At 36.9% G+C, this 25,750-nt stretch overlaps 3 protein-coding genes across 7 annotated transcripts; 1 reads left to right on the top strand and 2 right to left on the bottom strand.

The window, feature by feature from the left end:
• Positions 1-964: 964 nt before the first annotated feature.
• Positions 965-3,415, bottom strand: LOC143911215 (WASH complex subunit 1-like). The gene is made up of 3 exons (XM_077430002.1): positions 3,261-3,415; positions 1,955-2,099; positions 965-1,876 (listed from the first exon to the last, which is right to left on the bottom strand). Exons 2-3 carry the CDS (start codon positions 2,030-2,032, stop codon positions 1,661-1,663), a joined length of 294 nt encoding a protein of 97 aa, XP_077286128.1. The 5' UTR covers positions 2,033-2,099; positions 3,261-3,415; the 3' UTR covers positions 965-1,660.
• A 3,770-nt stretch (positions 3,416-7,185) lies between these two features.
• Positions 7,186-12,984, bottom strand: dome (cytokine receptor domeless). Its single transcript, XM_077430001.1, has 2 exons — positions 8,142-12,984; positions 7,186-7,607 (listed from the first exon to the last, which is right to left on the bottom strand). Exon 1 carries the CDS (start codon positions 12,493-12,495, stop codon positions 8,428-8,430), a length of 4,068 nt encoding a protein of 1,355 aa, XP_077286127.1. The 5' UTR covers positions 12,496-12,984; the 3' UTR covers positions 7,186-7,607; positions 8,142-8,427.
• A 2,862-nt stretch (positions 12,985-15,846) lies between these two features.
• l(2)k05819 (transmembrane protein 94-like protein l(2)k05819) lies at positions 15,847-25,553 on the top strand. Of its 5 annotated transcripts, XM_077430003.1 has the most exons (26): positions 15,847-16,056; positions 16,148-16,401; positions 16,479-16,586; positions 16,665-16,813; positions 16,892-17,047; positions 17,122-17,336; positions 17,420-17,639; positions 17,716-17,952; positions 18,264-18,572; positions 18,660-18,794; positions 18,864-19,009; positions 19,083-19,219; positions 19,302-19,378; positions 19,472-19,668; positions 19,983-20,141; positions 20,356-20,497; positions 20,575-20,730; positions 21,134-21,342; positions 21,434-21,557; positions 23,653-23,700; positions 23,839-23,961; positions 24,028-24,195; positions 24,271-24,577; positions 24,645-24,738; positions 24,808-24,975; positions 25,146-25,497. In XM_077430003.1, the coding sequence occupies exons 1-26, from the start codon at positions 15,911-15,913 to the stop codon at positions 25,216-25,218; spliced, it is 4,257 nt and encodes a 1,418-aa protein (XP_077286129.1). In that variant the 5' UTR covers positions 15,847-15,910; the 3' UTR covers positions 25,219-25,497. The 5 variants fall into 5 exon arrangements, with proteins under 5 accessions (XP_077286129.1, XP_077286130.1, XP_077286131.1 ...); XM_077430004.1 differs by lacking the exon at positions 23,653-23,700 and having other exon boundaries at positions 25,146-25,553; XM_077430005.1 differs by lacking the exon at positions 19,983-20,141.
• The last annotated feature ends 197 nt before the right edge of the window (positions 25,554-25,750 follow it).

The raw sequence follows: 25,750 nt of genomic DNA on the forward strand, positions 1-25,750 counted from the left end.
CAAATAAAATTGACAGCCTAAATCTTCTACAAATAGTAAATTACTTTTATCAATTGAAAATCGTATAATTTTTTAAGCCATCTTCAATTCACAAACTATTTAAAATTCCATACTTATTAATATATTGACAATGCTCATTAGACAGCTAGTCTAACGTGGACGAAATTTAACAATATATAAGAATTACTTCATAATATATATATATATATATATATATATATATATATATATATATATATATATATATATATATATATATATATATATTTATATATTTACAAGGGTAAAAATGACAATTTTCTTAAAATAAACTGAGGAACAATAATTGTATTTGAACTACAGGATTAAATGCAATAAAAAGATTACACACACACATGATTAATTAATCAGGTGACTCTCGACCGAGAAGCTCAAAAATAACATACATATATCTCGGTCTCCAAAGTCGAGATCCACTCAATTGATTTACTATTAAGACATTATCCGCCGTATAATACAGCAATTAAATGTTAATCAAATAGGCACAAATCCTTAAGCACCAATATAAGTTTCACATATACATACATACATATATGTACCTACATACGTACGACTACGTACATAATATAATAATAATGGCATGAAAATATTACGTACAGTTTTAGTGTGCATGTAATGCACACACACACACACACAAAGTAGTACCATTAAAATACATATATAAATTTAAAACAATCCAAAATGATTATACGTTAAATATAAAAGACATTTATAACACATTGATGTCATAATAAATAAACTGTATAACTAAACACCCCAACGTGATAAATGATAGTTTGCAGATTCCATTTTTAAGTTAATCTTAAAAATCTATAAAACAGATTGGTTTCAGTACAAGTTTTAAAATAACATGGGAGTGTTTGAACAAAATTTTTTCATGCGACTCATTTCTTTGTAGTAAAATTTTCTGTTTTTATTTATTTTTATCAATAATAGGGGTACTCGATCGCAACAGTAAAACCAAATAAATATGTACACACTAATGATAAAGCTAACAGTGATTTTCTTGTATACAGAATATCCTAAAAAAGTACATAACAATATGCGATGCATGCTTTGTTCGTGGCAATCAATTGACTCTTAACAAATATATACAGATGAGGTATGTATCAAAATATGTATGCCTGAACTTCTTCTGGCAAAACATTGATATTGTATTTTATTTTACCCCCATTTAAAATTATTTATTATTTCTTACGTATGTAGTTAACTTAACGAAAAACTCTAGAAAGACCTGCACTTTTGTTGTTCACCGCTCGTTTGTTGATTTTCCTCTTTTGGCAAGAAATAATTAAACGAAAAAAATAGTTTTAGCACATACCTCAAGACTCCTCACACATATAGAATATTCGATTACATATTTTTTTACTTAAATTTACTAATGCAAGCATATTGAATAAAGTAATACAAAGCTGATTATTAAAAAATACAAAGATGAATAATAATATGGAGCCCGAAACAACACCCTATTTTTTTTTTAAATCATAAAGAGATTTAACATTGAATATTACGACATAATATCTATATGACTATAAGAAAACGATTTTATATAATTCAGAATATTGCAACGCACATATGCATATACATATGTAGACATGGGAATGTATTTTTGCGACGGGTATTAATCCCAATCTTCTTCGGCAGAAGAAGCTTCGGCATGGCTCGCCTGATCTACGCTTTTCGAAATCGGCTGCGGTATCATTGCCGATATTACACTGAGAATTGATCCGTCCGAAGCTTTAGCTCTGTCTCCAGATATCCCCTTTCGGCGCATCGAAAGTTTCGCATGCAGATCGGCCATCAAATCATTTCCACCGGGGGCAGACGACTTTGGTTTCTGCGGTACGAAAATTCTAAATTAATTTACATTACAAATAAAAATATAAGGATTTTACTCAATAGAATTGAACTTCACCTCTTCCTCTTTGCCAGCCTCTGAAGCAGGTCGCAACTTTGCTTTTCCTGAACCTCCCGCTCGCCTTATAGCTTCCATTAAGTTTGAGCGATCATCGGTTGGAATTGACTTTGAACTAGGTTGCGTCACTGCCTTTGAAGTTTTTCTAAAAATACAATTAAATTAAGTAAATATTTTCAACTCGGCATTACGATCGTAAGTTCAACGCCTTACAATCATATAATTTGAAGAATATTCATCAAAACAAAGAACAATCAAGGCTTGTATTTCATTTGCATTCCGAGAAGAATACAAGTCGATTGTATGAGCATATTATGACTCTTAACGTACGATTGTTTGATATTTTGCTAAAAAATGAAATTTTCTATATTTTCACGGAAAAATATATTGGAAATGTCAATGCAACAAAATTTACGAAAACATTCAATCAATGATAATTAAACTGCAAATTTAGTGAAAATGTAACAATTTGAAATGCATACTTCACAGGGTTGAAGTATGCATTGAGAGAAGGTGGCTTTTACGCTCGGAGACCACCTTCACGGAGAACGTCTTCAATGGACCAAAACTTATAAAAACAGTTTTGTATAGGCAGAAAGCGCCCTCACAGCCAAATGGTTTGGGGGTGTTTTTCATACTACGGGATTGAAGAACTTTGTCTTAAAATTGATTTTGTGAATGGAGAGATGTACAAATCAATATTGGAAGAAAGTTTTGTCCCATCGTTTCATAATGCGGTGAAGTAATATTCCAAGACGTATCCGCACCATGCCAGTGATCAAAAACTTATTAATAAAAAAAATTATATGGTTTTTTGTAGGTAAAAAATGTATACAGAAAATGGGAGTCACGACGTTACCATGGCCTGGAAAAGCACCGATATGAACCTGATAAAAAATTTGTGGATGATTATAAAACGCCGATTAAGCAAAGTGAAGATCAACACTGCGTCAAAATTAAAAGATGCCATTTATAATGGGTGGTACAATGAAATGCCGCGATGCATTATAGAAGAACTGATAAAATCCATGCCTGCTAGGATTAAGGAAGTCATAAAAGAAAAATGAGGTCCACTAAATATTAAGTTTTATTTTTAAATGTGTAAAATTAATTAAAAATGACATTAAAATGAAAAACTTTGAAAAACAAATAAAGTATTGTTTCAATTATCTCTCATGTATGACGATCCTAATCCCCCACAAAACCATGCATCTTAAAATTGGGTCCCTAAAATTTTTACAACATCCCTTTTCAAATGATACTAATTTGATAACAAACTACAAACATATAAAGTAAAAGTACATACAGCTGAAAATTTTTCGTAACTTCAACACATCATAAAATAGATTAATAATAAGCTCCACATTCAATAAAATCCTAACCGAATTACTCAAAGCGGCAACATATCAAACTATAACGAATTTGATAATATACTGCGCGTTTAGTATATTTGATATGAATGAATACAGCCATTGTATACTGTGAAAACATAGCTTATCTATTTAGTGATAACCCTACATGTTTGATAACAAACAACGTACGACGCATAGTACAACTTCGAATTAAGCATAAATATAACTCTCCAACTAGCATACGATTTCATCGATTCTTTTATTGATTTTTTGAAAAATGTCATCGACAATACTCGATAAATATTGAAGAGAATCAGCTACTTGTATTACATATTCTTCTTGTCGTAAGTCTTGAGCGATCAAAGGAAAATTGTAGAACGCGTCCATCATTAGGCAATTTTTAATCGTGCAAAATTTAACTATTTATTTATCTGCAAAGAAATAAAATTCAGTTGTAAAATGATATTTAATCACATTAGATAAAAAAAAAAAGCATTAGAGTTTTCAAAATAACTGAAATACTCAATCCCATCGTTTTTTTTTTTTAATATAACTCAATATGATGATTTGCACAAAAAAAATTGAATAGAAAATTTGCAAGAAAACGATATAGAGGGATTCCACCGCACAAACAAAATTCATTTTTATTCCGGGAGTTTTGCGGTATAATTCAGGGAACTTGATAACTCTAATTATAGCATCAATTAGTATGCGAGTCAAACTTGACAAATATTACAGGGCATATTGAATTTATTGTAATAATCACATTTATATGTCCATAAGATTAAACAGCATATTAGTTTCTCAGAAGAGATAAAGTAATAAATTATTAGTATATTCAAATCAAATGTTATGACGAAAACATAGATTCGGAATCATTGATGATGCACATAATCGAGACAAGCATTTCATTCATTGTGTTAACCCTTTGGCTGCTACGAGGTTTTTCAATGTCCAAGCGAAAAATGCTAACATTTGTAATTATTTTGAAAAAAAATAAATATAATATTTTTTTTTACATACTTACTTCGCCGAACGCTCGTAATTTTTATAATACTTTATATACATTTTTAAGAAGCAGTGCTCTCTCTTTCTGTCTTGCTTTTACATGCGTGCATGCGAAAGAGATACCTACATATATACACTAAATAAGTTTTGACGATTGTTTTCCGACGCTCTATTTTTTTCAACAATCTATTTTTAGACATCGATGAATCCTTACAACATGCGATATATTCGAAACAGGTAGCGGTCTTTCTCTCTTTCTTTCTTGGTTTTAATTGTGTACGTGTGAGCGAGACACACTAGGATGCGAAGTTTCTAATAATCAAATAATTTTTCAACATGTATCATAAACATTTTGTATGCATTTCAGTTGCATTTGATTGATTGCACGAATTCGTGACGTCTCGTGACCTATATAATTGAAAGCGGATTTCTAATGTTTTTTGCCATTTATTTTAACTCTGCAAAATGATATCGGACAGTGAAAGTGATGAAAGCGAAATAATAGCTCCTCGCCGAGGAACTCGACAAATCAGCAGCTCTACTGATTCTGAAAATTAATTTATCGACAATAATCAATTCCCAAGTAATAACTCCTTATATGACATTGACAACGAACCCGAAATTTACTTTGATGATGAACCCGAAATTGAAGAGCTTTTATTTAAAAAATTGATAAATATTTATAAAGCATGATTGAAAAATAAATATAAATACGTATATAAAAAAAATGTTTCTTGCCACTGATGCGCTGGCGACTCAAAGAAAGTATTGAAATACGAAAATTAATGACAACAACAACGATCGTCGTAGCAATCTTCGCCTATTTCAAAACAACGATTTATCATTGTTGTAGCAGTCAAAGGGTTAAGAAAAAAAAAATCATAGTTGTTGAACTTGAAAAACAATTACCGTTCAGACGATGAAGTGTTGCGAGGCACTCGTGCAGGTTTCTTCCTAAATCAAGTATATGATTTAACAAGTTCACAAATGAAGTAATAAAATATCCCTTAATACAATATTTACAATATTTTTCATACTACGGGATTGAAGAACTTTGTCTTAAAATTGATTTTGTGAATGGAGAGATGTACAAATCAATATTGGAAGAAAGTTTTGTCCCATCGTTTCATAATGCGGTGAAGTAATATTCCAAGACGTATCCGCACCATGCCAGTGATCAAAAACTTATTAATAAAAAAAATTATATGGTTTTTTGTAGGTAAAAAATGTATACAGAAAATGGGAGTCACGACGTTACCATGGCCTGGAAAAGCACCGATATGAACCTGATAAAAAATTTGTGGATGATTATAAAACGCCGATTAAGCAAAGTGAAGATCAACACTGCGTCAAAATTAAAAGATGCCATTTATAATGGGTGGTACAATGAAATGCCGCGATGCATTATAGAAGAACTGATAAAATCCATGCCTGCTAGGATTAAGGAAGTCATAAAAGAAAAATGAGGTCCACTAAATATTAAGTTTTATTTTTAAATGTGTAAAATTAATTAAAAATGACATTAAAATGAAAAACTTTGAAAAACAAATAAAGTATTGTTTCAATTATCTCTCATGTATGACGATCCTAATCCCCCACAAAACCATGCATCTTAAAATTGGGTCCCTAAAATTTTTACAACATCCCTTTTCAAATGATACTAATTTGATAACAAACTACAAAAATATATAAAGTAAAAGTACATACAGCTAAAAATTTTTCGTAACTTCAACACATCATAAAATAGATTAATAATAAGCTCCACATTCAATAAAATCCTAACCGAATTACTCAAAGCGGCAACATATCAAACTATAACGAATTTGATAATATACTGCGCGTTTAGTATATTTGATATGAATGAATACAGCCATTGTATACTGTGAAAACATAGCTTATCTATTTAGTGATAACCCTACATGTTTGATAACAAACAACGTACGACGCATAGTACAACTTCGAATTAAGCATAAATATAACTCTCCAACTAGCATACAGATTGAATGAAATGATAATCACCTAGCTGACTGAGAATTAGCACTGGTCTGCGAATCCGGTTCAGATATATCCAACACCACGTCCTCGGGTACTGGTGGAGGAGGCGGGGGTGGTGGCGGTGGAGGAGGCATGATCTTCGGCAGAACATCACCGGAAACCAATCCAACCTTTGCAGATTGACTTTCAGCCTCGTTCGCCACTACCATCTCGGATACATCAACTTTGACCGGTTGAGGAGTTTCATCAGCCACCTCGTTCGGTGGTACAATAGCGGCATCGGTCGGAAGAGATGCGAAGGTGGCAGACGGGGCGATGTTGAGATCAGCCTCGGATAAGAATTGCATGTCGCCGGCGATGCCGGACAAATGTGGCAAGTCGAGTGGTACATCCATAACGGGTACCTGAGAATATGAACAATAATTATTAAACACCGTATATTATAAAGATACGGAATACACCGGAAGGTTGATCGTTTACCTCTCCCATTCCGGGTGAATAGAGGTACGAATCGGTAGTCTTTTTGCCAGCCTGGTCTCGGTTGGAGATTGAAAACGGTGCAGCGGCCAAGAATGTTTCCCTTTTATCTTCGGCACAAACGGGCATAGATTTAGACGCAATTTTTTGGACGTCTTTATTATTCTCCCGAGTGTAGACAAACTCTTTGCCGTTGAACAACAACAGGGAATTTATATGGTCGATTTGTAATGGAATGTCTCCGAGACCGTTGTTAGGCTGGTTTTCTGATAACCATTCGTATAAATCTGAACTATCCACTTTGACGTGATAAAATTCCAATTTTTCCTAAAAAAGATTAAAATTTAGACAAATTGCACTCACAAATTGAACTTATATACAAAAATAGATTATTATTACCTGTAATTTACCATTGTCGAAAACCCCCAACTTGCTTTTTATATTTCCGGCATTTCTGTTCATCGTTATTTGATTGGTTCCCGAAGCAAATATAGTCTTGTAGTTTTTGAAACAATCCATCGCCGGGTATTTGGCGCCAGATAAAACTTTCGTAGCTTTGTTAGTGTTTGTAAGTTTTTCAACTTTCATACGACAGATTGCAACCCGTTGCACAATGTCTTGAGTTCGAGATGTGTTTTCATCGATTCTTTTATTGATTTTTTGAAAAATGTCATCGACAATACTCGATAAATATTGAAGAGAATCAGCTACTTGTATTACATATTCTTCTTGTCGTAAGTCTTGAGCGATCAAAGGAAAATTGTAGAACGCGTCCATCATTAGGCAATTTTTAATCGTGCAAAATTTAACTATTTATTTATCTGCAAAGAAATAAAATTCAGTTGTAAAATGATATTTAATCACATTAGATAAAAAAAAAAAGCATTAGAGTTTTCAAAATAACTGAAATACTCAATCCCATCGTTTTTTTTTTTTAATATAACTCAATATGATGATTTGCACAAAAAAAATTGAATAGAAAATTTGCAAGAAAACGATATAGAGGGATTCCACCGCACAAACAAAATTCATTTTTATTCCGGGAGTTTTGCGGTATAATTCAGGGAACTTGATAACTCTAATTATAGCATCAATTAGTATGCGAGTCAAACTTGACAAATATTACAGGGCATATTGAATTTATTGTAATAATCACATTTATATGTCCATAAGATTAAACAGCATATTAGTTTCTCAGAAGAGATAAAGTAATAAATTATTAGTATATTCAAATCAAATGTTATGACGAAAACATAGATTCGGAATCATTGATGATGCACATAATCGAGACAAGCATTTCATTCATTGTGTTAAGAAAAAAAAAATCATAGTTGTTGAACTTGAAAAACAATTACCGTTCAGACGATGAAGTGTTGCGAGGCACTCGTGCAGGTTTCTTCCTAAATCAAGTATATGATTTAACAAGTTCACAAATGAAGTAATAAAATATCCCTTAATACAATATTTACAATATTTTTTTACACTTAAATTTATAAATAGATATATTATGTATATCGAGTTCATAGGGGACACTACTTGTGCAAAGGCGGCCTCCGCGACCGTGTCATGTACGTTTAAAATTATTTTTAAGAATTCCTCTCGTCGCACGCTTACAAATAGAAACACAAAAATTAAAGCTATTTATAGTTTGTTCACATTCTGAAGGTTCAGAGGCACATAATGCGACGGAGGCACCGAAGGATCACTACGCCGAGGCTCTTCAAACAGCGAATGTTTTTCATAGTCAAAATCGTCTGCACTCCTTATCGACGTCAAAAATCCGACGTCGGCGTCCTCGTCAGACTGATTTTGAAAGTCGAACGCTTGGGGCACGTTCGTGTTGGGTCCGAAGCGGCAGTATGCTTCGGGAGAGAGAGCGGCGTCGGCCACCATCGCACTCTCAGACGGCATCACAATATTGGTCAAGTTTGTCTGCTTAGGTGTAATCGCACTCTGTTGCTGATTTCCGCCGAGCATCTTTTGAAGGCACGACGTGTCGATTCCGTTCATGATGACGGGATCGTTGCGTTTCACGTAGCCCGAGTCGAGCAACACGGGCTTGTTCGATATGTCCACCTCGTCGTTAGGCAACTGGACAAACATTGACTCTTCGTTGAAAGCGTAGTTAGGATCGTAATTATCCAACGGGAGTTTGACACCGTTGACTATCGGCTCGATAGATTCTACGTTAAGCGACTTGACTGGTGAAGATACGATCGACGATGGATTGATAGTTCCGTTCATGACGTATCCGGATGGAAGGTCAGTCCTCGCCGGACGGCCATCTCCATTGATCGGCAAGTCAGCCGATACGTAAGCCGGCTGCTGTAGAGAGACGAATGGTTGATGCACCGGCGGTTTACTGAACAACTTATCGGTGGCGAAAGATCCAAAGCTAACGTAGCCTTTAGGTTGTGGGGCATCGATGTTGGCATTGTTTTCCGGTTTCGCTGGCAAGTATTCATTGGGCATTCCGATAGTAGAATAAGGAGTCATCTGAGTCATGTCGTCTTGGATCAGGTCTGACGGTTTAGTGATGGGAGAGTTCCAAATTGCAGGATCAGATGAGGCCGCTGATGCCGGTCTTGAGCCGGACGACCCATTATTTCTCCATCTGAGCGAAGAGTTTGCAGATAGCGTCTCGGATTGGGCGCCGTCTTGACCACCGTGCACGTCCTTAGCTTCATCTGAAGTGCCTCTGTTTGACGATGTGAGCGACAGAGCCACTGTACTATCTGAATTTTCACTATAGTTGCTGTTGTCGCACATGGTAGTGTTTAACATGTCCATATTGGTGATGATCCCTTTATCCAACAAAGATTCGGCGTCTGCAAACGGTCTGCTTTGTTTTTTGTCCTCTTTGTGTTTGCTTGGCATCGTCCACTTGGGTTTCTTGACGGGTTCTTTTTCAATGTTGCTTCCCAAGCCAGGCGGTAAGCACGGTTTGATATTCTGCATGGTTTTACAGCATATCCATAACCGCCTGAGACCGTACACAAGTAAGACAACAAAGACGACGATAATGAATCCGTACAACCAATAGTAATTGCCGGCCGAGGAGGCACAGCTGTTGTACAATGGGACACTCCAAGGGCCTTTATATTGAATTGTGTTCGAAATAGCATTGCCAAATTGAACGTCATCGCTCTGGCTGAAATCTACAGCGCCGTGATTGGAAACATTGTCGATATTGATAGCTCTGACATCATAGGATTGAGACACGATTCCATTACAATTTGGAAAATCCATAGTGAATTCCCTCACTGTGGTGTTGAAAATTTGAGTTGCGTTCGTATAGTCTTTGTATAATTTTATGATTCTGACTTGATAATAATTATTGGCGCCGCCTGAAACTTGAGGCTGGTCCCAAATCAACTTGGAACTTTTCGATGAGTTCGAATTCTGCAGAAAAGGCTGGTTGATCTGTCCTGGCAGACCGATGGCGGTCCGCACGTACACCGGAACTGAATTATTAGAGCAAGATACCGTACAAGCGTTCACTGTGATGGTGTAATTAGTGAAACCAGTCAAATTCTTCAGCACAACTTCGCTGTACATTTCATCAATATCGACCCTCTCAGTTTTTAAACTATCATAAGTATCATAGTTGACTTGGTAGTATTTCAAATAGCCATTAGTGATCAAAGGTGGTTTCCACGACACGCGCATCCTATCGTTGCACAGTTCGCTGATGGTGACATTGATCGGAGGCGTCGGCGCACCCTCACTGGTGATGTTGTATAATGGATCGCTGGAATGGCCATTGCCATACCTAGTGATGACGGCGACTTGTATTGCGTATGTGGTGTGAGGTTTTAGATCGGTGACGTTGCTGTGAATCTCGGACGGATCTCTGACCACGACGATGCTCTTCGGATCTTCTTTGCAGCTCTTATTGTACAAAGAAAATACGGGACAGTATGTGATGTTGTAGCCGAGTATGGAGCCGATTCGATCGGAGCACTCCAGCTTCCAACCGACTTCGATGAATGTCGATCCGAACCGGTTGATCCAAATGTTGCGTATTTTAGACACACTCTTGTTGGGAATGACGGCACACAGAGCCCAAACCATCCCGCTGCTAGATTTGCGACTGTTGGCTGAAATTGCGAATTGGTATATCTTAGTGCTGTTCAGCGAGTTTGTGTTGTTAGGGATTGTTATGTATTTGATAGTGGCGTTGGCGGGAACTCTTTCCCAATTCAACTGTCCTTCGCATTGATACGGCCTTTCGCGATTGTTGTCGCACCAAAATATCGTATAGCTATTCAAATCTTCGTGGATAACCCTATTCCAGGACAGCTCGTATGTGCCGTTACCGAACTCAATTTTTGTGAAAGCTCTCGGCTCCGGTAAGATTTCCTTCTGAGCCGGAATGATCATGTGAGTTTGATCCTCAGAGTGGCCGACGCTATTACACGATTTGATAGTAATTTCGACCTTATCCAACGACAGTTTATCGAACACCATATAAGCTTTGTTTACCACACTCGCATTGAGATATTTGGGTTTTCCTCCTACTTTCGCATTGACGATTTGATAGGTAAAGTTTTCACCGTTTTCTTCGTACTTTTCGATCTGTTGCCAGCATATGAACACCTTTCGGGTTTCCAATTCGGTGATCGATTCGAAGCTCCCGATGTCGGTTTGCGGCGCTCTATCCGGCAGCTTGCTCAACGTCTTGAGCGTGATCGAGGAGTAGTCGGACCAGAGATTATTCTTGGCCTCTTCCGTTTTGATGTAGACGCGCGCGTCGTAGAAAGTGTTGGCATACGGCAGCGTCAAATTGAATACGAGAGTCACGTTGTTGTTCGCCGGGCTGAGGTAAGCCTCCTTCCACTTGAACTCCCCTTCGTCCAATTCCGAGCAAAACTCGATCTTGTGCACGAGTCCGATGGAGAAGTGTTGTATACCGTGATGCAGAGTCCAATTGAGGAGAGCACTGTTGGGAGTCAACTCGACCCGGTGCAGATTGAACGGAGGCGCCGGCCGGACTCGGGCAAAATGATTAAACTTGATCTCTTGAGTATTGTTGGCGAATTTGTTGGAGCCGGTCAGGGTGAACGTGTAGTGCGAGTACGGCTGCCTGTACGGAGGATCCGTCGACAGATCCCAATAGCACACATACGTGTAATTCTCCATTTTTATTTGAGGGCACTTGTAAACTGTGCCCCGACTGGCTCGACCCTTCAACGTGAAAGACAGCGAGTACTCGGTCCGCACGTAGTTTATCCTGTGAGGCCTCCACGTGCAGGTGAGGTTCTGCCAGTTGTTGGAGACGCAACTGAAGTTGGTGATGTTTTGAGGGACGGTTCCGACAAAGACGGAATTGAGACAGATGGCGGTCGGCTTGTTGTCGATCACCGTTTTGCAATAGTACATGCCGTCGAAGAGTTGCACGTTGGTGACGGTGAGTCTGAGCACGGTCTCGTTGAGGATTTGAAGAGACGTGGTGTCGGAAGGGGTGAGACGGACTTGGTTGCGGTAGAAGTGCAGGTCGGAGGCGTTCTTGCCGTGTTGGGAGAGGTTCATGGGGTAGAGTAAGCAGTCGATCTGCAGCGTGGAGCCCTGGAGGAGGGCGATGTCTCCGTTGGGCAGGGTGGTGCCCAGAGAATTCATGCTGCGGCTGCAGCCGAACACGACTCCCGTGGGACCCCACAGCAGCGTGAGGGCCGTCACCAGCAAGCAGGGTGCGCTCTTGCCCATCATCGCTGACACATGTCACTCGAATGTGGACGCGCAGCTGCAGACTACACCCTATATACTAGTGGGTGTGGGGTGTGGGGTGTGGGGTGTGGGGTGTGGGGTGTGGGCAGTGGGTAGTGGGGTGTGGGCAGTGGGTAGTGGGTAGCAGTGGCACGTCGCAGTGGTGTGCAATCGCAGTCACAACTGCAATGGCTATCGCTATCTTCGCCGCCCCCGCTGTCGCTGTCGCTGTCGCTGTCGCTGTCGCTGTCGCTGTCGCCGACACTGTGCTGTGTGGTAGTGGTAGTGGTAGTGGTAGTGGCGGAGAGCGCCGCAGCGGCCGTAGTAGGCAGTAGTCAGAAGTAGGGAGTGCCCCACTTACCGGCGCGACTCCGCCCTCGGGGTGACGTCACGGCGTGGCTCTGCGCGGCGGGGGTCGTGGGGGGCGCCGAGGCGCTCCGTCTTGTAGCGCGCTCTCGCCAAACATACGCGGACACGGCGACGCACTATCACAGCGGTTCGTGGAAAACGTTCACAGCGCGCTCTTTATGTCGACGCGGTCTCACAGCGGGGAAAAACCACGAGAATATTATAAAACTTTATTTTCTATCGGTTTTATGGATTTCGTACGATTAATTGACACGTGCAATGTTTTTACGAGTTATATTAATTGTTGTTTCAGGAATGGCATCGGAAAATGTGAAGAAAAACAAATGATTTTTTTTATCTTACAGAGACGTTTTTACAAAATCTATTAAGCGGATTTTACATGTATGGAAAACAAATGCATCTTTATTTTACAACGCACAAAGTTCAACTAAACGGCTTAAAAATAAAAGTAAAGAAAATTTAAAAAATACTTAAATGAAAATGTAAAACGGTTTTATATAGGGAAATGTGAACGGTATGGTTTGGTGATTATTCGGTTCGGTGATTACTAGTCAAATGTGAACCGGTCACAGGACAACCGGTCGCTCTAGATCGGTCACAGGTGATCACCCGTCACACTAAAACTGGTCACACCCTAAAACTGGTCACACCCGAAAATTAAAAATTGGTCGAATTTTTAGGTGTGACCAGTTTTTTCGTGACTAATTTTCGGGTGTGACCAGTTTTAGTGTGACGGGTGATCACGTGTGACCGATCTAAAGCGACCGGTTGTCCTGTGACTGGTTTACATATGACTAGTAGTCCGTTTACCGATTATTCATATACAAAAAACGATCTCACGCAAGTCACTAAGATTTCGATTGTGGAACATCTACCACTCAAAAACTCCATCGATCCAAGGGCGCCATCATCCTGGGGGGGTGAAACTGAATGAAGAATATATTTTTTATACGTACTAGTGGCGTGTAATGAAAATCTTTCTATTTTTGTGTGCGAGCATTATACAATTGATGGGCTGATGACCTCATGTTAAGGTTTTTATATGTGGATTTCACTGATCTATAATTTTTAAATTAATTTATTCGCAGCTGGGACAATACGTCTCTCCAGAGATATATATTATAGATAAATGTTCTAAGTTTCTTATGGAAATATCCATTAAAATTTAATTTTTATGAAATTGAGATACCGAAAGATTAAAGGTTTTGTTTTCCTCTTTTTTAACTTGGTTCACAAGAAATTTCGGGTTAGTAAAGAGTGATTGACACCAATCCGAGCAATGCCATTATATTTTACTAGTGGCCTGTATGCACATACCTGTGCACTCCATTTGATCGGCGGACATAAACAAAAGAATCAGTTAAAAATACGATTATTTTTTCAAAAAAAAATAATTTAATTTGAAATATTATTATTATATGCCGCGCTCCTTTCCACGATTCCAAGGGGAGAAAGAGATACGATAAATAGTGAGTGACTAGTTCGTACAGTGACATGCGCAAAGCTCGCACTATGCCGCGCCTCTTTCCACGATATACGATTCCAAAGGGAGAAAAATAGACAGAACATGGTGTACTTCGTACACACTCACCATGCACACGTGGACACGCATTAGACAATTATTATATTTATTTATTTATATATATATATATATATATATATATATATATATATATATATATATATATATATATATATATATATATATATATTATGGAGGATGAACGAATGAGACGACTGGCATGTTAATGCACGTGTTTATTATATGACAGCTGAAGACAGAGTGAGTAGTAGCTCTCCGAACCCAGCCGGGTTGGTCCCCACTCGCAGGAAGGCAACCAAACTCGACCATGTCGTATAAGCGAGCCGCCACATCACTCCCCCCCCAGCATCAGCGATACCAAAATTACAAAGAAACAAATTTTACAAAAGAAAAAAAATTGTTGTTACACAAAGAGAAAAAATTATTACGTGGGGAGAAAAAAAAATGTTGACGTGGGTCATCCGCTGTGTACATAGGTGTACCGCCCTGAATGGTCGGTAGATTCGAGGGCGGTGACGTCGCGAGCAGGACGGTGGGTGGTCCGATGGTCGCGCGATGCGATGCTGCGGCGGCGGCGCTCTTCCGAGGCTGATGTCGGTTGGTGGGGCGGCGGGGGCGGCAGGGGCATCGATGTGGTTGATGATACTCCGAGCTGGACTGTGAGTCGTTGTGGCTCGTGGAGGTGTTGTAGCGCTACCGCCCGTCTCGGCGTGACGACGCTCGTGGGGACGGACGGGGCCTTGATGATGATGATGATGATGATGGTGCTGAGGTGGTGTATGTCTTGTGGTGCTGGATGACCGTTCTATGTGTAGTGGATCGCGCATGACTCCACATCCAGCTGTCAAGATCGTCGTCTCATTCGCTCCCCCATTTTTTAAAAGCACCTGTCGTCGACGTTGTGGCTGGACGTCGGTAGGTAGGTAGGTAGGTAGGTAGCCGTGTCTGCTCGTTTATTGTCACCCGCGGCCCGCGACGCGCTCTGTTGATGGCGATGGGGGCGCGGCGGGTAGCTTCTCCCGCCTGACTCGGCGAGGCAGGGATGAGCGGCATGTTGAAATTGATCGAGGCTGCGTGGCTCGATGTCGGGGGTCACCAGTATGGAGGATGAACGAATGAGACGACTGGCATGTTAATGCACGTGTTTATTATATGACAGCTGAAGACAGAGTGAGTAGTAGCTCTCCGAACCCAGCCGGGTTGGTCCCCACTCGCAGGAAGGCAACCAAACTCGACCATGTCGTATAAGCGAGCCGCCACAATATATATATATATATATATATATATATATATATATATATATATATATATATATATATATATATATATATATAATTATATATTGGCCGATAGAATATAGTTTGCCCTATTGTCTGTGTTATTATGTATTTGAAAATGATAAACCCTATTTAACGTTTGTAAAATAAGTTGAATGTTGAAATGATTGATTGACAGTATATAGTCACACTGTGTGGTGTGTAGACTAGTGTCAAGTGGAGATATGAGATGGTGTTTTGCGGAGCGGGTGTGCGGGGGTCGCGAGGGCCCCCAGAGGGGTGCGGGGGGGGTCTCGGCTCCCGACCGGCATTGCTTCAGCTGAGGGAAGACGTGGCTGCTCTGCTCATTAAGTATCCAGAGCCGCGACTCACCTGGTAAAACTCCTCATTTTTATTTCACGTCAACCCATTTGACCCATGTTTACATCACATTTTTTATCTACCGCATCGATTCTGTATTTTTCAGGTCTTGGATTACCAAATCACTGTCTCCTTTTAACGAGAACGCGATCATAATATGGCCAACGTTTATTATCGCCAATATATGTGTACTTTTGTTGTATGTAACATTTGGAGTGTCGACTTCAAAACTCGTCAATTTTTGTCTTCCGTTGGAAGCAACTGCCATTTGGATATTCATATTTGTCAACGCGTATTTCGTTTACAATGAAAGTAAATTGACGGCTAATGAAATTCACAGAAGGATCAATCATTCATTAGGTGCGACATTCGATAGCGTTAATTTTACTCGAAATTTAAAATACGACCGTTCATATGATGGCTTTAAATCATTTTAGTGACATTGGATCAAGCTATAGGCGAATGTGACTGGGAAGAAAAAAACTATCCTCATTTGTGTGCCCCATTTTCTCCCTGTGTTACGCTTCAATGGACCTACCGAGATGGTATCTATGAACTCCATATTTCAAAATATGTATATTGTATTAAATCGTCACAGAAGTATTCCGAATGTTTTATTTTAGGAAAAGTTGTTAATTTACCATGGGCGCTACTTGTAAAGAACGATATAATAGTAATGCGACCAGGACAGGAATCGCCCGGAAAATGCCAGGCTATAGATGATCCTCAACTAATAATGTTTCCTCAACAGATTTATCAACCTTCTACCGTAGTACGATTTGGCTTTAGATTTTTAATATAAATTATTTTCCAGTATTAATAGTCAATTTAATGAAATATCTGTTACTAGGGTAAGAGTGAAAATTTCACAACGCCGAGAGCGATGCAACCACACAAAAGCAAATTGTTTAAATTGCTTGAAACTCCTTACATATCTAACGTAAAACTGGCGTTAGATTTATCTCTCAATCGTCCAGTTACCGTACACAACAAACAACGCTACCTGGTATTTAAATTTAACGTGAATACTATGAATCACAATGAATATACAATGAAATTAATAGCTTGCTCATTTTTCAGATTATTACAAAATGCATCGAATTAATTATTTTGCCAATTATAATTGTTCTTATTTTGTTGGCTGGTTTTATGAGACACTTTTACCTCTCTGAATATTTGGGTACAGCACATTGGACAACCATTTATATACTTCAAACCGTTACTGCTATTTTTCCATTATTACCTACAATGTTCCCCATTGCATGGATAGCTTTAAATACATATGGAACAGCCAAGTATATTATATTAGATTTATTAATATCTTATTTCGATTTGACGTTGTATATGTATTTGAACTGTTATTATTTTTTTTTGCTAGATTCAAATATTTATTAGAAAACTCAGAAAAGTATGTTTTAAAGAAACGATCATTAGCACCAGAGGAAACTAATAATTTACTTTTACAAATCTCTAACGATGCCAATTTTGTATTGAATGACGAAAAGACAATTTGGAAGATATTTTTTAACGTATTAATTGGAAAGGAAGACTTTGTATGCCGATCGGCAAATATCGTTCAAGTTTTGGGTTCAGTTACTGTCAGTATTTTTACAATATATATTTTTTTGTTTTATATTTTGAATGTTAAATGTGAACGTATTTTGATTTTACTAGGCTCTGTGTTGTGTCGATAAAAAGGGTATACTGTCATGGCCAAATCCAACTGCTGAAAAGGTTTTCTTCCTCCGGAATTCTGATAATACTTCCAATTCGTCATCGAAGACTAGTTTCGTAGAATCGAGTAGCGATCCGAGCAATGGAAATCTGTACGAAAATTACTTTGAAACGACGAACAAACAGAGCAGTTGCTTAAATACAGTACCATGCCTCAATCAGACCACTGTCGCCGAGGTAAATTGAGTTTGTGAGCTTCACGAATACTATTTAACTAATTTATATTATTCAATTTTGCTTAATATTACATCAACAGGGCCGGCCCTAGGGTTCGGTAAATCTGGGCATACGACATGAGTCCTGCCTTACAGGGAAACCCCCTCTGCATCCTCAAATTAAGGTAAAGGGCTTCATTCGGCTGATGTGTCCCCACACCTTCCTAGGCCCAGCCCTGTACATTTATTTAGTGCATTAACAATTTTAGAATGTGAATTAAATGGCGCTACTGTTTTTCTATGTAAGGAACGAGATTATTTGTTTCTTTTCAGGTTTTAGATTTAACGCACGACCAGAATGTTCCTTTCGGACTTGAGTTTGACGATAATTCTTGGAAAAAATATATAGCCTGTTTGAAACCTTTGGGATTGGCTATACTTCTTAACACATGCAATTTGAACACCCAAGAACATTACTCATACTTTTGTGCTCATCTCACGTGTGAAGCTACGCAAAGCGAAGATGTTGTTCCAGTGACAAACAGACGCTGCTTATGTGAATTGGCAAAACAGATTGGTTTTATCGAGGAAGCTAAAAATATTTATACTCTACAGAATCAACTAGCCATTTTCAGACACTTGGTATACCTAAATACATACATATTTAAGTTTTATCTTATAAAATAAAGCAGTATTAGAAAAATACTTAAATAATTTTCTTCAAATTAGCCTCCGGATGTCATAAGACGTGATACTAGATTTGCAAGATCACTTCATCTGAGCACTCGAGTCAAAGTGCCATTACCACACATGCTCGGTGTTATAATCAAAGATCAAGCTGGAGGACTTCAACTGATGAGCCAAGTATGTACCATAAATAAAAACAATTATATAAACGTTTTTGGAATTATATGTTTCTTTGATATGTTCCAGGGAACAGCTGATATGGTTTTGGATTCGTGTATAGAATTTTGGAACGGTCAAGATTTATGCATTTTATCACCTTCAGATCGGAAAAAGATTTTAGATTTTTATCAACGAAGTTCTCTTACGGCGTATTGCTCAGCTTTTGCCTATCGGTTTGTATTATCAGTGTTGGTTTTACTTATTTTATTTCATTATTATTTCAATGTATGCATGTTTTATTTGTAGACCACTTACTCGCGGTGTATCTCCACCATTAGCTTCAATGTTTATGGAATTACCGGCTGACTGTCCATCTTTGTATCCACCATCTACTAGTTGGAACGAATCACACGGACAACTCAACAATCAATATCATTCTACAGGTGATTTATATCGACAATTTCTTATAATATATTGCATAATTTTTTACAATAAATAATGTAAATTTTTTGGTTTACTGTACAGATTCATTATTATTCAGTGAAGTTAAAGATGATGACGTTAACGATGTTGACGGATGTTTTGAACTTCAATGCAATCAGGTGCGTATTTCAGAAGTACATACATATATTACAACTTATTTAATTGAGGTTTTCTGTTTATAATTTGTTATTTGTTCGCTTCGTTCTTTTAAGGTTTTCATCGGAATGGTTACAATGCAATACCAAGCCCAAATTGACATGGTTGAATTGATTGAAAAACTCGACTGTGCGTGCATTAGATTTGTCCACTTCAGTAAAGAAAATGAATTGAGATCGAGAGTGTTCAGTGAAAAAATGGGATTGGAGAGTGGATGGAATTGTCATATATCCCTATCTAGCGAGAATAATAGGTAATTTATTGCCTTATTTGGTTTTATTGCTTTGAAAATATTACACATATACATGTGTATTTATGCATATATGAAAATTGAGGTAACGTATATTAATAATTATTGTGTACTAACAATTTTCAAATTACGAAGTTTTATCTTCTTTCAAGAACTCGTTGTTTTTGTAAATTACTGTGGCTCTTAAAATAATTCTTCTGTTTCTTTTGTGTCACTATAATGATATGCGATTTATAACACAAGCAAAACTGTTTGCAAAGCTTTCTTTGTTGACATTTGTGTTAAGTATAGTTTTATGATTCTATATTAATCACCAGACCTGCTTCTCCGACAACTTCTCAAAACCTACAGACACCGTTTTGTTCGGAAAAAGCTTGTTCGAATGATAACAGTTCTTCGCATACTAATAACCAACGTCGAAAATGCAATGAAAGAGGCGATAGCTGTGGCGAAGAAAGCTTTGCTTTTTTGTATAGGTTTGTTACTCATTCTTGTGCTAGCATAATTAGCAGAAAACGCACGCTCTTCTAAAAAAAAATGCACGGTTAATTTTCAATTGGCTTATGTGAATGTCTAACATTAACATACATACGTTGGTGATAGCAAATATAAATTATTTGCATGGAAAAAAATTTTTGAATGAATATATATTGACTGTCAAACATTATATGTATTTTTGGTTGACTTTAGTTCATTGGAATCATCAAAACCATTGAGTATTTCCGCACCCGGTGCTATCAATTTAGACCACGCTACGGTTAAGTTTGATAATGAGACTAGCCACGTTCGATACGATGCTAGAAATTATTCCATCATATCTCAAAACAAACAGGTGATTTTCGTATTTTTTTTTTGATTTTAACGTAAATTAAATTGTCATCGAAATGTATTAAATTTTGTAAATTTCAGGATTCGGAATTGAGAACGGGAGAGTCGCAAGACTCGGTACTTCTACAGGGATGGGAGACCGGAGAGGCTTCTCCCCCCGATGGCTGCCGATCTTTATCATGTTTGACCGATTCCACTGATCACTCGGCGCCGGTCAACTTTGATATGCGAAACCGGGTTTGTCGCTTTTCGAATCCCTTCATTGAATATAACGTAACAAGTTAGCCAGCAGTATAGCTCGGTGATCGGGTTAATGCACCAAGAGGCTCCCAGGCTCAAGCCCCGAGTTGATTCCGACTTGGATATGTGTGACTTCAAGTCGACCATTTCCTATCAAAGTTTGCCAATTTATCTGATTTTATTGTTGAAACGGTTTATTCATCAAATTGGCAAAAACCATCCTACCTACTATTTGTCACCACTATTTTTTGAATATGATTTAAAATTTATAATTTATATATGCACAAGTTTAATACCATATGTGTCGCTCAGGGGTAAAGCCCATAATGGCATCATGGTAAAATATAAATTAAAAAAAACGTTTTATACTGATCTTTGTGTGTGTGTGCGTATTTTACAGGCCAAATTGCCCAGAGGAATTGATAACATACGGCCACATATCGAACAGGTGGATAATGTGCCACTGCTTGTTTCGTTGTTCACCGATTGTACAGCGAACACAGCCCGAAGAATGATAAGCATCATGCAGGATTATAATGAAGTTGTTTGTGTGATGGGTTCCGCTGCCAATAAAGACAATATGGAGATATTTATGCAAGCCGATGCCAGGTTTGATATCTTATGATTGCAACCATTGAACGTACATATATGTATGCACCAGTGGTTTATAATTAAACTGTCCGTTTGAATTTGTCTGCAGCATAGCGGTTGAACCAATATATCCAGTTTTGTGCCAAAAAATACCACCATACCAACTACCCCGTAAAGGGATCGGACCTATAGATTTGGCTAGGATACTCAATTCCGTACCTTGCTCGATATCTGTAAGATGTTTTTTAGCATTTATTACTTTTATTGAAATTTTCCATTGCATTGAGACAAACAGTATTTTAGTGCCTATAATATCTGAGGTCATTACTTAGTGTTTTTATCTCATGATTCATGCTGGTATAAGGACATTTTTTTCATGACATACATATATTACTATTCTACTAGTGACGTTTTCTTCGAAATGCAGCTGTTCGAAAGACATATTTTCCTAATAGCTATTTTTCGATTGACACATTGTTCGTATGCATATTGTTAGTAAGTTTCAAATCGGTGGTAGTATCATATATATAATTTCGCTACTATGTGTGTCTGTCTGTCTGAGATAACGCTCGCCGTACTATAATAGTCGTTTCTATTCGACATACATATGTACATCACAGCTAAAACACTGCCAACAAAATGTACGATATAATAAAAAAATTAAAAACTTCTATGCATAATGTCTACTACCGATGTTTCCACTAGGGAAATAAGTCTCTGAGCATTTAGCGCCATCTATTGAAAATTTATTTAATTAATTAATTAATTTTTCTATTTATATGTAGGTAGCTAGGTAGTTTTTACCATTTTTTTTTCATATTAAACAATTAAATATAAATATTTAATTAAATATATTTAAAAGGTATTTGAAAAAAGTACGACCTGGTTGCAGATAGAACACAGGACCGACACATTTCTTTTATTTATTTTTTAATTAATAACTTAATATGCCATAACCCATGCGATGATATTTCATCGGGCACAACACTAGTTACATATAACAATGCAAAAAAAAAAATAAAAAGGAAGACACCTACATACATGCATATAAGGGGAGGTACCACTTCCGGTCGACTTAAAAATTTGAAAAAGAATTACAACGTAACATTTCATTACGCAATATAAAGGTTCGATGTAATAAGATTACGTACCTGTTGTTATTTTTTTTCATTCTGGTTCGGCAAAAAAAAAATTTTATCGCATAGGAGAATATTTTCTGAGTGTGTGCCGCTTGCTGCTGGTGCACCACGGAATAGAGGGTGGATTCTGATGTTGCCAAAATGAATACAAAAACACTTTATTTATTCTGTCTTGTGAATAGAAAAAAATATCATCAATTGATACTTCGTATGTATATATACATTCGAAAAACGCAACACCATAAAAAACGTTATTAGTATTTTTGACGTAAATAAACTTGAAATTATCAATACAAAAGTACCATCTATCAGTCAACGTAATAATTTACATTTGAAAAATTTGTCGTTCGAATAATCTGCTATTCGAGTTAATCGCTTCGACCAACTCACTTTCGACTAATTGATTTCGAAAAGTTTACCTAGAATAATTTTCTCGATCAACGTATCCAACATATAAGATTTTTACAATCGATCACTAACACGAATTTGTTTCCTATTCATTTAAAATCTGCCCATTAAAATTCTTAAAACTTCTTCAAGAGATGAAAACACTACATATGTACAGTCCCTGGCCAGGTTGTTACGGACACCCAATATGCAGCTCTCGTTAGCAATAGGAACGGTCATAAATACCTCTCGGCAGCCATTTTTTTTTGTACGCTCCTTTTTATTATCTACTAAATATATATGTACATTAAAAAAAGATTTTGTGTAATAGTGTACTTTGAAAGAAAATGAAAGAAAGATGAATTGCGAGATGAAAAGAAAAACCTTGTTCCTGAAATTCAATCAGTGAAGACATGAGTATTTGTAATTTTTTTAAATTATTTCCTTAAGAACACCGTGGTTTTATCTTTTGCTGCAGTTATATTATACTTTTCAAGTAAGTTGACGTTTAATATTTTAAAATCAAATTTTTTTATTAACTTTCTTTCGAAGAAAAATATAGATTAGATAATAAAGAGGGGCGTACAAAAAAAAATGAACCCAAAATGGGCTGCAGCTAGATATTTATGACTGTTCCTTTTGCAAAAAAAAGCTGAATACTGGGTGTCCATAACACCCTGGCCAAGGACTGTATATATACAAGTACAGTTTATTAACTTGATGTTTGTTTTTCCTTATCAAATCACGCTTTGCATGTATTAATGTTTTATTTCTCATCCAAATAATGCTTACCAAACGAAAGATAATTAACCAAATGAAAGGAGCACAAGGAGATTTATCCAGAAAAAAGGTATTCACATTACATTAAAGCAAATTTTGCTTTAGAATTTTAAAAATTTGCACTGTAACTGTTCGGTTTTAATCACTAGCTATCAAAATCCTTCTAGATATATTTTTAATTAATACATATACATATTTATATACATAGATGCCACGCGAAACGGACATATCACTGTTTTCGTTAGTCACAATGTCTCGTTACTATATGATGTCTATGTGGAGTTCTATACAGTTCTGGTTGAGCGCCAGCTTCTCCCTGGTGTTGCTTCAGGTAAGTTTGTATCGTAAGATCATTATTATTTGTGACTGCATTTTAAATTGTAAATATTAATTTTAGCTATTGTCGTTGATGCTCTGCCTGCCCATGATCCTGACGCTCGGCAATGTGATGTGGTTTTGTATGATCGTGATACCTGTGATTAGCGTAGCTCTCATGTGTACGCCCGTAGATAGTGGAGTCATGAAGAGAGCCACTTACAAGCACCAGAACAATATCAATCTAAATGTAAGATATAATAATAGCACTTCCTACCGACATCTTTTGAGAATTCTGATCAAATAACATATGTTTTGTTTTTAGGTATCTGTATTTGTGCTATGGTGTTATGGTTCGAAATTTATACCCGGTATTCTAGTTGTAATTTTGTCGTATGGAGCTATGCTCAGAACATTTTGCAATCAAATTGTTGAAAGTAACAATGCTCTGACTTGTGTTACGGTTTATCCAAGCCCGATATTAGATTTAGGTGGTAATGGAAGTTACCTTGGTAATCTGAACGAAACTGACCTCTATTCGGAAACTGAATGGAGGGGTTGGTCTGATGTTTACGAAGATGGACATATTATTGCCCAGCAGATATCTTTTTTTGTTTTGTTTTTATTCATAGGTAGGTTTTGAAATTAAAATACGTCATTGAAGAGTGTAAAAAATATTAATAAATGTTGATTTTTCAGCGATAATTTCAGTTTGTTTCGTTCATCGTGAACATTCTTTGTGGGAAAAAAATGTATGTTCGAATAAAACGTGGTTAATTAGCGTTTTTATTTTGTAAGTATAATACAGTATTTTAAAAATATAAATAAATTGATCGCTTAATAAAATCGTCTTCTTTTTAAGGTTATGTGTACACTGTGCATATTTTTGCACAATTTTTTTGACTACCAAAAATGAAGGCAAGGTGGGAGTGCCATCTTTCGACGTGCCACTATCTTGTACTATTGTATTGATAGTTTCACACCCTTTCATATTAGTGATAAATGAGTTTGTAAAGTGGCAGGAAATAAAGTAAGTTAGGCTAGAGGAATAGTAAAAGTCGATTCGATTTGCATAATTATTTAATTTGTACAACTTCATTTCATTTAAAAAATATACATTAAGAAATGTGTTAGCTGAGTGCCATGATAAAAGGTGATTTATTTTGTACTCTGATTTAAAAGTTGTGATTACATTTTCAGGGTTAATCTGAGATATCAAAGACGAGCGAGATTGGACTTTGGGACTAAGCTTGGGATGAATTCTCCATTTTGAAATGTGTACCTTAATCTTTGGACGTACCAAGTACCTTTATCTAGTCATGAACGTGGAAAAATTTATAAATTTTTATTTAGTTTGTAAATTTTGATTATTGATGGATGTGTTTGTATGTAAATGTTGAATTTTTGTATATTATTATAATTAAGTAAAACCTTGACTGATCTTCAATTTTTCGATTTAATTTACACCGTGCAGCTTCCCATAATTTCATAAGGCACATTTCCTCAGTGTTATTTATGTTTACCATTTAACAATAAACTTGTCATATAAACTTAATTATACATACAATATTCTTTCAAATACACTGATATCAAGGCAACGTTACATTTCATATTAAAAATTTGTTCTTTTTAAATAGCTTGTGTCTATGACTTACTCAAAGTCTTATTTTGAAAATTATAAATATATATATATATATATATATATATATATATATATATATATATATATATATATATATATACACGTATGTATGTACGTAAATACACATGCACACATACACACGAAAAAGATAAAATTTGTTAAG

This window comes from Arctopsyche grandis, chromosome 4 (assembly GCF_051622035.1).
Source record: "Arctopsyche grandis isolate Sample6627 chromosome 4, ASM5162203v2, whole genome shotgun sequence".
NCBI lineage: Eukaryota > Metazoa > Arthropoda > Insecta > Trichoptera > Hydropsychidae > Arctopsyche > Arctopsyche grandis.

What these genes read in the sequence shown, in the direction of transcription:
- LOC143911215 (XM_077430002.1), bottom strand. Translation starts at nt 2,032, where the DNA reads ATGGAAGCTATAAGGCGAGCGGGAGGTTCAGGAAAAGCAAAGTTGCGA. An exon ending in AGGCTGGCAAAGAGGAAGAG is followed by an intron (nt 1,877 to 1,954) that starts GTGAAGTTCAAT and finishes TTCGTACCGCAG; the next exon opens with AAACCAAAGTCGTCTGCCCC.
- dome (XM_077430001.1), bottom strand. Translation starts at nt 12,495, where the DNA reads ATGATGGGCAAGAGCGCACCCTGCTTGCTGGTGACGGCCCTCACGCTG.